Source organism: Dasypus novemcinctus, chromosome 10 (assembly GCF_030445035.2).
Source record: "Dasypus novemcinctus isolate mDasNov1 chromosome 10, mDasNov1.1.hap2, whole genome shotgun sequence".
Classification (NCBI taxonomy): domain Eukaryota; kingdom Metazoa; phylum Chordata; class Mammalia; order Cingulata; family Dasypodidae; genus Dasypus; species Dasypus novemcinctus.
In genome coordinates this window covers 14951016-14968398 of record NC_080682.1, presented here as the reverse complement: position 1 = coordinate 14968398, position 17383 = coordinate 14951016, and the positions used below count along the sequence as shown (strand labels likewise).

At 37.4% G+C, this 17383-nt stretch overlaps 1 protein-coding gene across 4 annotated transcripts in view; it reads left to right on the top strand.

Annotated features, from left to right (window-relative positions):
• LOC101412349 (membrane-spanning 4-domains subfamily A member 12-like) overlaps positions 1-12664 on the top strand; it is a 37633-nt gene extending 24969 nt beyond the window's left edge. For all 4 annotated transcript variants that reach the window (XR_188960.5, XR_011649900.1, XM_071217995.1 and 1 more), the window contains 3 exons: positions 7184-7303; positions 9667-9780; positions 12487-12664. Coding sequence is in view for 2 of the 4 variants with exons in the window: in XM_071217995.1 (XP_071074096.1) it covers positions 7184-7303; positions 9667-9774 (228 nt within the window). In the remaining 2 variants the exon portion in view is untranslated. The remainder of the gene's footprint in view (positions 1-7183; positions 7304-9666; positions 9781-12486) is intronic.
• The last annotated feature ends 4719 nt before the right edge of the window (positions 12665-17383 follow it).

Sequence of the window (17383 nt, the reverse complement as noted above, 5' to 3'; positions counted from 1 at the left end):
CATCCTTTAAAGCGCTCTTAAAAGCACAAAATTTTGTGTGAATTTGCAGCCCTACGAAAAATCACTATTCTCAGAGTTTTTTTTTTTTAAGATTTACTTATTTATTTCTCTCCCCTTCCCGTCAACCCCGGTTGTCTGTTCTCTGTGTCTATTTGCTGCATCTTCTTTGTCCGCTTCTGTTGTTGTCAGCAGCACGGGAATCTGTATTTCTTTCTTTTTGTTGCGTCATCTTGTTGTGTCAGCTCTCTGTGTGGGCGGTGCCATTCCTGGGCAGGCTGCACTTTCTTTCACGCTTGGCGGCTTTCCTTACGGAGCACACTCCTTGCGTGTGGGGCTCCCCTACGCGGGGGACACCCCTGAGTGGCAGGGCACTCCTTGTACACATCAGCACTGCGCATGGGCCAGCTCCACACAGGTCAAGGAGGCCTGGGGTTTGAACCGCGGACCTCCCATGTGGTAGACAGACGCCCTAACCACTCGGCCAAGTCTGCCACCCAATTCTCAGAGTTTTGTGACTGTTTGGACACATTACTCAGCTCAGTAAAAGATAAAGCCCTTTAACCAATGTGTTACTGAAATAATATCAACCAGCTGGTAATATCACGCTGCTGAAGGATGATATTTCCATTGGGGTAAATGGAAACATCCCCAGAAATTTAAAAGGAAATTCTGGATTACTAGACAACCCTAGGGAACTTTGAAAAGCTCCAATATACTCTTGGAGACCTAAATGTCTTCAAACATCTGGAAAGTTATGTGCATGCCCAGAAAAGACCTAAGAAACAACACTGCTGTCCTGTGAGAACCCAAACAAGCAAGAAGTAAAAGCAAAGGCTGCTTTGTAAATTCATTGGTGTTTGAATGTTTGAAATCTTCTCATTCAGAATGCGCTTGGCAAGTAGAAGACATACCAGCAAGATGTTTAAGGTAATCTGAAAGATTATTGGCTGGTCACTAAATTATACTGATTTAGGAATGATCCCTAGAAAGACAATATTAAAAACAGAAACAAGAAACTTTTAAAATCAGAGAACTCATGGGCCCACACTGAGGGAATGTATGACTTACAGAATTAGTCCAGGAAACTCACTAAACAAATGAATAGGTACAAGAAAACAAACTATAAAGAGCATTAAAAATAATAAATTATGTGAAATGTCCATTAAAAAAAGAAATGATGAGACAGATAAAAAAACTAATAACATATTTCATACATATAGAGTAAGAGGCAACCAATAGAAAATGTCCCTAAGGGGGGCAAGGTTTTGGGCTTGGTAGACCAAGGCTTCTTTTTATTTTTATTTTTAAAGATACATAGATCACATAAAATGTTACATGAAAAAATATGAAGTTCCCATTATCCTACCCCACACACTCCCCACTCCTCCCACATCGACAACATCTTTCATTATTGAGACATTCATTGCATTTAATGAATACATTTTGGAGTATTGCTATACAGCATGGATTGTAGTTGACGTTGTAGTTTACACTCTCTCCCAGCCCATTCAGTGGATTATAGCAGGATATATAATGTCCTGCATCTGTCCCTGCTGTATCATTCAGGACAACTCCAAGTCCCGAAAATGCCCCAATATCACAGCTCTTTTTCCCTCTCTCTACCTACAGCAACTTCCATGGCCACTGTCTCCACATCAATGATATAATTTCTTCCATTGCTAAAGTCACAAAAATTCTATGGTAGAATATCAGTAAGTCCACTCTGGTATTGGAGCTTTTCAAAGTTCCCTAGGATTGTCTAGTTCTCCAGAATTTCCTTTTAAATTTCCTTTTATATTTCATTCCTCCATCCTGAGGACCCTATGATGGTGATGTTCACTCCACCTCTAAATCAAGAGGGGGCTTAGATCCCACATGGTTAATGGATGGAATTCTCCTGCTTGCAGTTGTAGACTCTCTTGGTTCACTGATGTGATGGTTGACCATCCTCACCTCCCTGTTCGCTGACCTGGGTAAGTCCAAGGAACTGGAAAGTAGGTGTTGCAAGTCTGCTGAGGCTCAGGGCCCAGCTGGCACACAGATAGTCTAGAGATTCAAGTCTCCTAAGCATTCACCAACCCAGCACCAACCACAGGTTCAGTAAAAGTGACAGAAGAGGCACGTGTAGAAAGGTCACATCTGAGTCCAACTCCATCACACTCAGGAGCATGAATTCCAAAGTAGGGCCCACTGGCAAGGCACTGAACTCCAGAGCCATCTGCCATGATCGTAGTACTTGGGTGTCTCCACAGCCCTCAGGAGCACCACTACCTACCCCTCAGATGACCTCCCGACTCATTTTGAAGTCTCTTAGCCATATAAACTCATTTGTCTTTACCATTTCCCCCTTTTATTCAAGGTCTTTTTTCTAGTTGCATCACCAGCTGGTGCTTGGTAGTAATTCCTCAGCACCAGGGAGCATCATCCCCAGGAGTCATGTCCCATGCTGGGGGGAAAGGCTATGAAAGCATTTACAGGCTGAATTTGGCTCAGAGAGTGACCACATCTAAGCAACATGGAGGCTCTCAGGAGGTAACTCTGAGGCACCCTGCAGCTCTAGGCCTAGCTGAAATTTCAAGCACATAGGCTCATAAGTATAGCCATCAGTATCAAGGGTCCATCACTGGACCATCCTTCTTCACTGGTTTTTGCCCTGGCACTTAGGGGATTCCCAATCAGCTGTTACAAATACATTCAAAGAACTGAAGGAAACAATATTTAAAGAAATATAACAAAGTATGATAGTGATGGTTCACCAAATAGAAAATATCAATAAAGAAACAGAAATTATAAGAAAGACCCAATTAAATATTCTGGAGTTGAAAAGGACAAATACTGAAATGAAAAATTCACTAATGAAGAACAAGAAAAGATGTGATAACAATAGACGTGATATTAGTCTGTGGTAATTTTTTACTTGCAATGTCTTTTTCTGATTTTAGTATCAAGGTGATATTGGTCCTATAAAATGTATTGGAAAATATTCCCCCATTCTATTTTTTGGAAAATTTTATGAAGGATTGGCATTAACTCTTTATATATTCAATAGAAGAATTCACCATTGAAGCTGAGTCTGGACTTTCTCTGTGGGAAGTTTTTAAAATATGTATTTCATCTCTCTACTTGCTAAAGGTCAATTGGATACTTTATTTCTTCTTTAGTCAATATTGGCAGTTTGGGTTTTTCTTTGAGTTTGTCTATTTCATCTAATTTATCTAATTTATTAGCATACAGTTATAGTATTCTTTCATGAATTTTTTTTTTAAATTTCTGTATGTTTGGTAGTGATATCCTGGTATTAGTAATTTGAGTCTTCTCCCTTTTTCCCTGGTCATTCTAGTTAAAACTGTCAATTTTGTTGATCTTTTGAAAGAACTAAATTTTGGTTTCCATGGTTTTCTCTATTGTTGTTCTATTCTTTTTTTAAAAAAAATTATACTGTTATTTAATACTTACTTCCTTCTGATAGCTTTGAATTTAGTTTTCCCTTATGTAAAATAATTTCATAATGTGGAAGATTAGGTTATTTATTTGATATCTTTCTTCTTTTCTCATATGGGCATTTACAATGATAAATTTTTTTTAAAATTTTTTTATTAAATTGTCTTTTTTTTAAAGATACACATATCACAAATAATGTTACATTAAAAAATATAAAAGGTCCCACATAACCCACACCCCAACCCCCCACTCCTCTCACATGAATGACCTCTTTCATTATTGTGGCACACTCATTGCATTTGATGAGTACATTTTGGAGCACTGCAGCACAGCATGGATTATAGTTTACATTATAGTTTACACTCTCCCCCAGTCCATTCACTGGGTTATGGCAGGATATATAATGTCCAGCATCTGTCCCTGCAATATTGTTTAGGACAATTCCAAGTCCTGAAGATGCCCCCACATCTCATCTCTTTTTCCCTATCCCTGCCCTCAGTAACTACCATGGTCACTTTCTCCAGATAATGCTACAGTCTCTTCCACTAAGTCACAATAGTTGTATAGTAGAATACGAGTAAATTCACTCTAATGCATATTAAATTTTCCATCCTGTGGACCCTGGGTTGGTGATGTCCACTTCACCCCTATATTGAGAGGGGGCTTAGATCCCACATGGTTGATGGATGTGATTCTCCTGCTTGGAGTTGTAGGCACTCTCAATTCCCTGGTGTGGTGGTTGACCATCTTCACCTCCCTGTTAGCCAACCGGTGCAAGTCCAACAAACCAGAAAGTAGAAACTGCAACTCTGCTGAGGCTCAGGGCCCAGCTGGGACATGGCCAGTCCAGAGATTGAAGTCTCCTGGGTATACACCAACCCCAGCACCAACTATAGGCTCAGTAAAAGTGATAGAAGAGGCATGTGTGGAAAGGTCACATCTGTGCCCAACTCCATCACACTCAGGAATACAAATTCTGAAGTAGAGCCCACTGACAAGGCACTGAACTCCAGAGCCAACTGCCATGACCATAGAACATGTGTGTCTCCATAGCCCTCAGGAGTATCAGTACCTGGGGTTGTATCTACTTTGACTGTCTCTGGGATCCTACTGAGGCATGAGCAAGCATGATCCCTCTGATGATCTCCTGACTCTTTTTTGAAGACTCTTAGCCATATAGACTCATTTGTCTTTTTGGAATTCATTAATAATATCAAACTGCTTCAATGACCAAGAGGGATTTATCACAGGAATGCAAGGTTGGCTTAAGTTCCAAGTCAAACAACGTAAATACACTGGGTTAATAGAATAGAGGACAAAAAAATACACATTTATCTCAAAATAAGCAAAAAAGCATTTGACAAAATCCAACATCTTTTTATGATAACAACACTCAAAAACTTGTAATAGAAAGGAAATTCTTCAACCTGGTAGGCAATCTAACAACAATGTCAAAAGAACAACTGAAAGACAGTAATAAATATTCGCAAGAATGTGGAGAAATTGGAACCCTCATATATTGCTCATGGGAAGGTAAAATGGTGCAACCAGTTTGGAAAACAATTTGGTAGTCTCTCAAAATTAAGCACAGCATTACCAAACAACCCAGCAAATCTACTCCTAAGTATATACCCTAGAGAAATGTAAACATATGTCCACACAAACACTTGTACATGACTATTAATAGTAGCATTACTCATAATAACGAAAAAGTATAAAAAAGACCCAAATGGTCATTAACTGATGAATAAATAAGCAAAATGTTGTATGCCCATATAATGGAATATTATTTGGCAATAAAAAAGAATCAGGTACCGGGGAGCAGATGTGGATCAAGCCGTTGGGTGTCTGGTTCCCACATGGGAAAGTCCAGGCTCAGTTCCCAGTACCTCCTAAAGAAGATGAGCAAAACAGCAAGCTGATGCAATGGGCTGGTGCAGCAAGATAACACAATGAGAAGACACAAGAAACACAACAAATGACACAATAAGCAGGGAGTGGATGTGGCTCAAGTGGTAGGACACCTCCCTCCCTTATGGGAGATCCCAGGTTTGGTTCCCAGTGCCTCCTAAGAAAAAGAAGACGACAAGCAGACACAGAGACCACACAACACAAACAGACACAGAGAGCAGACAGTGAGTGCAAACAATGAGGGAGGGGGGAAAGATACATACATACATACATATATACATACATAAATCTTTTTAAAAAAAAGAATCAGGTACTGATACTGTTACAAAATGACAAACCCTGAAAACATTTTGCTAAATAAAAGAAGTCCACATATTGTGTGATTTCATTCATATAAAATATCTAAAATAGTCAAATATACAGATGGAAAGTAAATAGTTGTTTCCTCAGGACTCAAAGAATGGGGGCAGGAACGGAGAATGTCTGCTATTGGGTATGGTGTTTCTTTGGAAAAGGATGAATATAATCTAAAATGAAGTTGTGGTGATACATGCACAACTCTCTGAATAAACTACATACCATTTAACTGAACCCTATAAATGAACGAATTTTATAGAATGTAACTGATAGATCAATAAAGCTATTAAAAAGTGTTTATTGTTATTATATGCCAGTTACTGTGCTCAGCATTCTACATATATTATCTTACAAATAACCCTATAAATTTGGTACCATTGATATCCTCATTTGATAGATGAGGAAACTCTGAAATGAGGAATATAAGTACTTTTCCCTAATTCACACAATTAATAAGCAATGGAGCTTGAATTTAGAATCATTCGGTATGGCTTCAAAATTCAATCATTTAACCACTGCATTAGGTTCACAGCAAGTGGATTCATGCTTAGACTGTGGAGAACAAGCAGGAGTTGGGGACTTGCTTCTGGCCATGCCTGAGAAACTGGCATCAACTTTTCTTCCTACTATAAAACTCTGTAACACTGGAAAAAAAATATGTGAACCAAGAGTTTTTAGTTATTGGAAAATAGAACAGACTGAGATTCCCGAAAGAATGGATACACAAGCTGTCTGCCAGGGGACAGTATTCTAATGTTGACACAGGAAGATGGATCCCAAGCTGTAGGACCATTGTGATCTACAGCTGCTGAAGCTATTGGTACTTATGAACTAGGGTTTAAGAGATGGGGGAGCTGGCACTGAGAAAGACCCAGAAGTCCATAGACCCTTGGCTGAGTACATAGCAGTACACTGACAGGGCAATGTTTTGTAAAGTCTAGCTAAGAACAGCTGCTACAGAGTTAAAAGTAGAAGACACATTGCTCAGAAACAGATTTCCAGCTTAGCCAGAAAGAAGAAAATGTTTAACTCTGAGGCTGTAAGCAGATACATTCAAAAAGACCATATTTTATTTAAAAGAACCATACTCTAGGGATACTCTAGTCCTGTTCTAATAGAGCTGCTGGGAAAATTTACTTCCTGCCCTCCCCCAAAATTACTAGAAATCTGTAACATAAAGATAAATATTAGAAAATCCCCAAATATTGGAAATTAAATAAAACATGGCAAAATAACTCAAGGATCGAAGAGAAATTAGAGGAAATTAGGGAAACTAGAAAGTGTCTTTAATTTTAATGAAAATTGACAAAGCACAGCAACATTTTTGGGATGCAGCAAAGCGGTGGTTTGAGGAAAATTTATAATGTTATAAATTTTATATTATTAGAAAAGAAAAGATTGGTGTTCTTACATCATTTATTGCTATACCTATTTATATTTCCAATGACCAAGTGGTTCTTTGTATCTATTCCAGGTGACCTACACTGTAGTAATGAGTATCATCAGTGCCTGCATTGCATCACTTGGCCTGATTTCACTATTACTTGAGTTTATAATATACAATGGAAATGTAAGGAAACCTATTTGGGCACAGGTAAGTGTCAGGTTCCTATGAGATTTCATCAAAACCTTAGAATAACTTATTAAAATCTTTGGAGAGCAGAGTGTTTTAGTATTAGGCAAGGTATGGCTGTGACCTTCATCATTGGCTTACTCTTTGGCATATGCAACCATTACGAATTTGGTCACACTACAGTTTATATTCCCAGATCTTAAAACAACAGAAACCTCAGTAAAAAATGGAAAATATTATAAATATTAATAGAAGTATTCTGAGTCACAACATATCATATTAGATTAATGACTAATGTAGCAGCCAAGATATTTTATGATGGGCAGCTAAATTAATTCCAGATATTCACATCTCCAAGGCCATTATCCCAGGCATTAAAAGATCAAGTTTGTGACAGCAGGAATTGATGTTTAAAGAAGGAAAAAGTGTCCTTATGTATTTATGATACCAAGGGATTATTGTTCAATATCAGGGTTTTAGTTTATGAATAGATTAAGGCTGAACTCTAATGTATGTGTACTCTGATCTGTATGCACATCACTTGGTAGACATGTTTGCCCCACCTGATTTGTGTCAATTGATCTATCATGTTTGTTGAGTCATTTTAAATGTGTCTGTGCTAAATTCCAGTATCTGTGTGTATCTCTGTGTCTCTGTGCACATGTGACTGTGGACATAGGTGCACATTTCTGTATTTGTTGGTATGCAGAAGCGGGTCTAAAGGAGCAAGGAGATGGGAGTCAGTGCTCAGCAAGTTGGGAAAGAATTGAAGCCTCAGGAGCTAATGCTTTCCTATGGATTCTGTCCTTCTACTCTAAGCAAGTTGGGAAAGAATTGAAGCCTAAGGACCTATTACTTTCCTATGGATTCTGGTCCTTCTGCTCTATTCCATCTGCCCTGGGCTTGGCAGGTCAAAATAAGCTGAACCTTTGTCCAGGACCTAAAACCAAATTTTCTGAATTGAGTCAATTGTAGTTGCCTGTTTTAAAAATTCTAGCCTAACTCAACAAGCTCTCCTTACTTCAACATTCCAAATTACTGCTTAATTAGATTAATCCAAAGCATATATGACTCTCCATTTGCTTGTTTTTTGTAGCTTTGAAAATATCATACAGAAAATAGGTTTATAAAACTTCCTAAAGAAATGAATATGTCCCTGATTCAAATAATGAAACAAGTTTTGAAGTGTTAAACTAACTGCCCAGGGTCATAGGGATAGTCACTTGCAGAGCATTTCTTCTAATCAATGGTGGTCTAAATTGCATGGTCTCTCACCCAATAAAATTGAGTTCTAACAAAAATCAATTCATTGGCATGTCAAAGGACTATTTTGTTGCTGCAGGGGATACCACTGTGTTATGATACATACCATAAAGGACACCTCAAAGTGAAATCTGAAATAAACATAAACATCAATATATTGCTAAGATTATATTGGTATAATAGGAATGGTTCACCTTACTGGATGGGAGTACAATTATGTCTTAACTCTTCTTTTTTCCAATTCATCACTTGAAAAACCAATACCTATATTAGCAAGTAAGCCTAGTATATTCCTCTTGAGGACTCTTCCCTGTTGGCTCTCCCAAACTATTCAAGAACATTGGAGGCCAAACAGGCAACACTGACTCCAAACCCCTTGTTGATAGAGTCCTGGAGCTTATCAGCAGTCCACCAAGCATGTCCATACTTTCCTGTGCCATGGCTTCAGTGACTATTAAATGGTATAACTACTGAAAACTGATCCCAATACCCCAAAGCAGCCTTCTCACAAAGGTGCCCTGGGTACTTCAGGCTTGGACTTCCAATATTATAGATTCCCTATTCTTATTCCCTGACCAATGATCCTGAGAGGATACAGATCTATTGAGCTTATCATCAGAGATGCAATCCCAGCAAGAAATTGGCTAACTCTAGGACACTGAAGCCTTTATATTAAGGCGCAATTACCAATCCAAATATTCTGTTTCCACTGTGATTTCCACCTCAGGGCCCTTTTCTAATAGTAGGCCTAATTTTATACACATTTCCTTTAAATAAGTTCTGTAACACTGAACATTCAAGAGGGTGTTATTCCATCTGCTGCAGAAGTTCATAGGTCACAATGATATTCACTGACTTTATCCCCAACAACAATCAGAAAATTCAATCAATGATTTTCATTATCTATTTGGCAGAAAGTTTCCAGTTTATCATCTCCACAACAACTATGTTATGATATGATCAAGAAAAATATATAAGAACATTCATAGTTGTTGAGGTTGTGGATATAGTATATAATTTTTCTCTTCTATTTTTTATCTTCCTGCAATTTTATGATGCCTTATTTAAAAGTACTAATAAATAAATATCTGTAAAGATATGTATTTTCTTTTTGGATTCAGAGAGCCGGTAAAATCCTTTCTAACTATGTGTATCTGTTCACCCTCTTGGAGTTGATGGTGGCAAGTACAGTGGCTCAATGGGTATACCATGCAAAACGTCACAGATAATATACAGTGAGTATCTCATTTCTCCCTATTGACTTCTGATAAAACCCAACTTGCTGATCTAAGGTGTTGATACAAGTTAAGAATAAACAGTGTCATCTCTAATCTGTGATTGTGGATAGCTGAAAACATTCTGTACTAACTGCTGTGCACTATAAATTGAAGGTAAATAACAAGACAAAAGTATTTTGTATTAAAGGATATTACAGCATATTTTTATGTCCACACACTCATGAAAAAAATAAGATAAAAAAATATATCAGGTTCTGGGTCAGATCCATTTAATTGAACAGATACTCTTCTGGAAACAAAATACTTTGTAGAGGTTGTTTAGCATGCACAGATAAATGGGGATGCTGAGGTCTCAGACCATGCTTTCACTGGAAAACAAGTTGAATATTGAAGCTCATGAACTTTAATGTCCACAGAAACCAAGGTTTTGGAGTAAGTGACCAAGGTGTTGGAAAAGATGATAAACCCTTTTTTCATGAAACCATCTTCCTACTTCCTCCATACTTACTATTCATATCTGAAGGCATACTTTATCTCCAATTAACCTCAACATCATGAGGTTAATTACATTTCACTTTGTAATTTCACTTACATTTCACTTTGGTGAAAGGTAAGACTGCATTTTCCTCCCAGGTACCCACTCCACAGGCCCAGGCTTAATAAACAAGGTGATCGTAAAAACATAGAAGCCCATGGTTAACTTGGGGAAGGAGAGAGTGTTCATTTTCCCATATGATCCAGAAAAGACTCAGAGCAGGATTTAGGAAATAACAAGACAGAATAGAATGCTTAGAAATGGGCATCTTAGAGCCAAAGAAGATAAAGGATAATTGAGAGAAAGGAGAGAAACAGATGCTGACAGGTTATGTTCTCACATATTGCCAAGTCTAGGATTTCACGTAAATGAAGTCATTGATACTCAAATAATATTTTCCTCCACTTAATGTACCAATTAAGTACATACTTACAGCATTCCAAGCACTGAAACTCATTCATGCTCAAGTACAAATAACTGAGATCAGGTCTACCATTGCTCTCATGGGAGAATGGGAATGAGAACAAAATGCCCAAAGTAAGTGAAGATTGAGAAAATCAAGGGAATCTTGGTTCTGAGCTGAGAGCCAGGGTAAAAATGATATGGGTAAACCTTGGCATTAAAACTACATCCAAAACAATTGGGTTTTGTTCCTAGTGAAAGTATCACTATGGAATGTGAATGACAGAAATTATAGTACAATAGAATGAAGGAAAACTTCCTCAAATGACATTTTTCTAAGTATCTGGACAAATAGCAACAGGGAGGAAAGACTTACCAAACATTTACCAAAAGCAATTAGAGATTCAGGAATCAGGTCTTCAATGCCCCCGTTACCCTGGTATGACATATAACACATATGCTTTTAAAAAGAAATTCTCTTAGCAATATAAATGAAAAGGCAGCCTGTGAATATCAAGAGAAAGTGGGAGAGCCATAGAATTATTAGATATGACTATTTCTTCTTTTTAATTTTATCATATTCTTTCAAAATAGAAATTATTTAAACAAAATATCTGCATATTTATTGAATGGTAAGTAGATGGATATGGCTGGAGCACATTGTTTGATGATTGAGTCATAAGAAATGGGGCCAGGGAAATAGATGAAGGCTGAATTATAACAGAGCTGAATGCTGTGCTAACGGTTGCCTGTCTAAACTATAATTATGGGAGACAGAGAAAAGGAGACCAGAATTCCAATATCTTTAGGAGATCATATCAAAGATTTTCAGATTGTTTCAGTTTGGGATTGTTTCTTAACATCCAGGTCAGGGCAGTGGGGTGGATGGTGGCACTCTTAATTGGAAAAGAGAAGGAATGATGTGTTGGTAAGAGGATAAGTTTAGTTTGAGATATATTTTATTTCAGGTGCTTTAGGATCATCTGTGACAAAACATCTAGTGAGAAATTGGAAAAATGAGTCCATAGCTCCGTAGTGAGGAGTTGTTGAAATTTATAGGTGGTTGACCAAGATGTAGGAATAAATTGTGTTATCTGTGGAGCGACTATAGAGCTACAGCTGGAAAAGTCAAGAAACAGAACAGCAACGTAAGGAGATTAAGGCCCAGATAAGGGCCAGGTAAAAGGCCAAGTTTATGAGATTAGGAAGTGGTGGCCAAGTAGTAAACTCAGCAGCCAGTTTAAAATTCAGATATTAAAAAATAAATGTTTATAGTCAAAAGCAAAATAAATAAAACACACCAAATACAAACAAACACACAAGTATACATACAAGCCTAGTTCTTAATTCATCTCTGATTAAAGTGGAAAGAGAAAAAAACATGACTTGGACATATATCAATGTATAGTTTTCCATCCAAACTAGATAGAATTTAAACTGTTAGATATTCAACACTATACTTAAGCATAATGCAATTTAGTTTGATTAGAAAATTACATATTCTTATATAATCAGTCCATATTTGGGGGACTCTCTTCATATAGCATTGACTTTGGCTTTCAACTTAAAGAAAGAAAAAAGATGGATGGAAAGGAAGGAAAGGAGAAAGAAAATTATTAAAGAAGCATCAAAAACACATGGTTTGATTTTAAAATCTCAATGATGACAATATTCCTATTAGCTTTCCTTCTAAAATGCAATACCAAATTCTGTAGTTCTTTATTTTAGATTGTATTATTAATTTACTGACACCCAACTTACCTCAGGTTCATGACAGTGGGGATCCTTTTCCTACCTATTAAAGAACCATCATGGCCTCAATAAAGGAAGACAGTTTAGTGGTGAATGAAGAACTTCATTTTGTTCAAGAGGCTTCTTGGAAAATAATCCATCTGAGTCTTTCCTTTCCCCCATTCCATTAATAAAAAGTAAAATTCATGAAAATGGCTATTTTTTCTGTTTGGTTGTTGAGCATAAATTTAATTCAGGTTTGGTTTGTTCAGCCTGAGTAAGAGATTCTTCCATACAAAAGAAATTCTAAGAAAGGGTAAACATTTCTGGAGTCAAATCTAGACCAAATATTGACAGAGTGATGTACTGAATGCTGACTCAAGGATATCATTTCATTTTGAAAAGAGAAATTAGTATTGATTATGAACAGCTCCATTTACTGTGAAAGCATCTCAGCAGAATAGCTCTAAATACTGTAACTAATGTTTCTTTCTAGACATTTAAAAATTGCATAGCTTACCTTTGCATAGTGCAAAAGGCATGTTACAATTAGCTATCTCATTATAATACTGAGACTTCACGAATGAATGTCTGCAGTTGTTTAGTTTTCTAGAAAGTCCAGGTCAAAAAATGTTAACATCTTTTTTGCCCCAATTTCACTCTATAGTTATCACACTTTGAATTTTATAAGCATTTTAGAAATAGTATCTTATTATGCTTTTGTCTGTAAAGAAACTTACCTATTTATTAATTTCCTTCAATCTTTATATCTTACTTCCACTTCCTTCCCTCCACAAACAACTGTCCCACTGTGTATAAAGTGCATACTTTTATTTTTTAAATTCCCCAGAAAACACACCGTGTTGTACTGTAGGCATGTATTTGTTATTAATGTATATCATACACACACACACACAGTTTTATCATCCCAGCAATTTATTTTAAAATCCATCCATGCTGTTATCATCATACCTATCAGTTGATTCTAAATGATGGCTAATGCTCTATGGTGTGTATCTAACACATTTCATTTTTTTTTATTTTTTGTCTTTATTTATTTAATATTACATTCAAAAATTTTGAGGTCCCCATGTACCCCCCACCGCCTTCACCCCATTCCTCCCCTCATAGCAATAATCTCCTCCATCATCATGAGAAATTCATTGCATTTGGTGAATACATCTCTGAGCACCACTGCACCTCATGGTCAATGGTCCACATCATAGCCCACACTCTCCCACGTTCCATCCAGTGGGCCATGGGAGGACATACAATGTCTGGTAACTGTCTCTGCAGCACCACCTAGGATAACTCCAAGTCCCGAAAATGTCTCCACATCTCATCTCTTCCTCCCATTCCCCACACCCAGCAGCTACCATGGCCACTTTCTCCACACCAATGCCACACTTTCTTCGATTACTAATCACAATAGTTCATGAATAGAATATCAGTAAGTCCACTCTAATCCATATTCTATTCCTCCATCCTGTGGACCCTGGAATGGTTGTGTCCACTCCACATCTATATCAAGAAGGGGCTTAGATTCCACATGGATACTGGATGCAATCCTCCTGCTTTCAGTTGTAGGCACTCTTGGCTCCATGGTATGGTGGTTGGCCTTCTTCAACTCCATGTGAACTGGGTAAGTCCAATAAACCAGAGTGTAGGAGCTGAAGTCTGTTGAGGCTCAGGGCCTGGATATCATATGGTCAGTCCAGAGGTTCAGATCCTCTGGGTATATATTAAACCCAGCACCAACTACAGTTCTGGTAAAAGTAACAGGAGAGGCTTGTGAACAAAGATCACATCTGAGTCCAGTTCCATCACACAGAAACACAAACTCCAAAGAAGGGCCAACTGACATGGCAGTGAACTCCATCTGCCATGACCATAGAACCTGTGGGTCTCTGTAGCCCTCAGAACCAATACCCGGGGTTGTATCTACTTTATCTGTCTCTTGGACTCTGCTGAGGTGTGCATAAGGGCAACCCTTCTGATAACCTCCTGGCTCTTTTTTGGAGACTCATAGCCATATAAACTCATTTGTCTTTTCTATTTCCCCTTTGATTCAGGTCAAAAAGCATTTTAATTCCTGGTATTATATGTTGACTGAGATATTCTGCTGGTCCGGGTTGACCCTTTTATTCAAGGTCATTTTCTAGTTATATCATCAGCTGGTACTTGGTAGTAATCCCTCGGCACCAAGGAGGCTCATCCCCGGGAGTCATGTCCCATGCTGCGGGGAAGGCAATGCATTTACATGCTGAGTTTGGCTTCGAGACTGGCCACATTTGAGCAACACGGAGGCTCTCAGGAGGTAACTCTTAGGCACCCTGCAGCTCTAGGCCTTGTTCTTATTTCAGGTGCACAGGCCCACAAGCATAGTCATTAGTATCAAGGGCTCATTGCTGGACCTTCCTTCTTTTTGGTCTTTGCCATTGCACTTGGGGGATTGTTGCTGTTCCTTTAGGGACTGTGATAGAGCTCCCCTGGCTAGGAACTCAGTACTACCTCAGTTGTTGTTTTTAATTGTATCTGCTATGAAAATATCCAAACATTTTTATGTACCCTGGATATATGCCCTGTAGAACTCCCTGCCAACCATGTGTCCCCTGTCATTAACATCCCACACCAGTATTCCTCCGCTGCCATTGTTGAACCTCTCTGTGATCCAAAACCTCCTGAAAAGTGAAGCCCAATATATTGCCAGGTTCCCTTAATAGTAAAATGGAATATAGCGATGAGTTTAAAGGTTAGATATAGAATACATATTAATTTGGAAAAATTAAGGTAAAAATAAATTGGGGTATCAAAAAATTGTCTACATCCTATCTTTTTCTTTTCTTTTTTCTAAGTGTTAAGCTTATCTTCACAAGAGTTTTAGATCACAGTAATTCATATATACAATATACAGTACTCCCACATATCCAACATAAAACCTTTTCCCTTCCACAGCAATAATCTTTTTACATATTCATACTATATTTACTGAAAATGATGTACAGATATTGAGACAATAGCTTTCAAACAAGGTAACATTTGTGTTTACATTGTGGTTTATATTTTAGACTATACAATTTTCTAAATTTTTAGTTATTTTATGTTTTACATTATGATTTACATTTTAGCCTATCAGCCCCTATATATTTTTGGTGTAATTTTATCCAGCACATTTTATACATTCATCTCTCTGAGATGGACATCTAGGATGCCTATAATTCTTTACCCCTTTGAATAAATATGCAGTAAATATCTTTGTCCCTGGTTCCTTATGGAACAGGAGCACTTACTTGGTATATATACTCAGGTGCAAAATGAAAAGTTCATATGGTCTATTTATTTTGTACTATCAAATTAGTCTCTAGGTTCAACAGTGCATGAATGATCTGTCAATATTGACTTTATCCAGCTTTATCATTTTGACCAGTCTTAGAAATGGAAAGTCATATCTCATTTTTCCATTTGCATGTTCTCTGGTTACCTATTATTTTGAACACCTCTTCAAATGCTTGGTAGGGTTTTGAGTTTTCTCTTCTGTAAACTCCCTACCATATTTATTGCCCATTTTTCTATTCAATATTGCTATTTTCCTTCTTGGTTTGCAGGAGGCTGTTACATAGTCTATAACTAGATTTTTTTTCAAAAGATTTATTTTTTATTTCTCTCCCCTTCACTGCCCCCCACAGTGGTCTGCTCTCTGTGTACATTCACTGTGTGTTCTTCTGTGTCCACTTGTATTCTTGTCAGCAGCACCAGGAATGTGTGTCTCTTTTTGTTGTGTCATCTTGCTGTGTCAGCTCTCCGTGTGCACGGCGCCACTCCTGGGCAGACTGTGCTTTTTTTTCGCATGGGGCAGCTCTCCTTGTGGGTGCACACTCCTTGTACATGGGGCTCCCCAATGCAGGGGACACCCCTGCATGGCATGGCACTCCTTGCCCGCATCAGCACTGCGTGTGGGCCAGCTCACCACATGGGCCAGGACGCCTTGGGTTTGAACCATGGACCTCCCATATGGTAGGGAGATGCTCTATCAGTTGAGCCAAATCTGCTTCCCTGTAACTAGATTTTAAGTCACTGTCAGTTTTAAACATTGCAAACCACTATTCTTATCATATATATTTGACTGTGTTTTTTGTTGAAAAGAAATTCTCAATTTTGATACACTAAAATGCATCAAATTTTGTGCCTGATGATTTAAGTTTTGTTTTAGAAAGGATTTCCCACTCAAAGTTCCAAAGGTATTCTCCTACATTTCCTTTTATTAATGTTAGTGTTTTAATGTTCATGTTTGGATCTCTAATATATCTGGAATCTTCCTTTGTTTTTCTATCAGGTAAGGATCTGGTTTTATTTTCTTCATATAAAAAGCCTATTTTTTAAACTCAGTTACTAAACAATCCATACTTTTTCAGCTGACTTTTAGTACTACCTTTATTTATAGTACATTTCTGTGTGAATGTGTGTGGTTCTGCCTGAGTTTTCTATCCTATTCTATCTATTCTTGTGCCAATTCTACAGTTTTTATTACTGCAGATTTTAATATGTCTTAACATCTCCCAGAACAAGCTCCATCATGTTTTCTTCCTTTTATTCTTGATTTAGCATTAGTGGACATCTATATTTCTAAAATAAATGTTAGAGTTAATTTAACAAGTCTTAAGGCATTTAACTTAAATTTGATTTGCAATCCATTGAATTTATAGATTAATTTGAACTGTGAAAATATGACATATTTAGAATATTAACTCATACAATCTAAGAATATGGAATGGCTCTCCATTTTATCAGATATTTCTGTGTCCTATAATAGATTATTAAAGTTTTCACTATATAGATCCTGTGTAATGTTGACTTACATACCCTTCATATTTGTTGCTATTCTCAATAGGATCTTTTTTATTCTATTTTGTAGGTGATTATTGCAGATTTAGG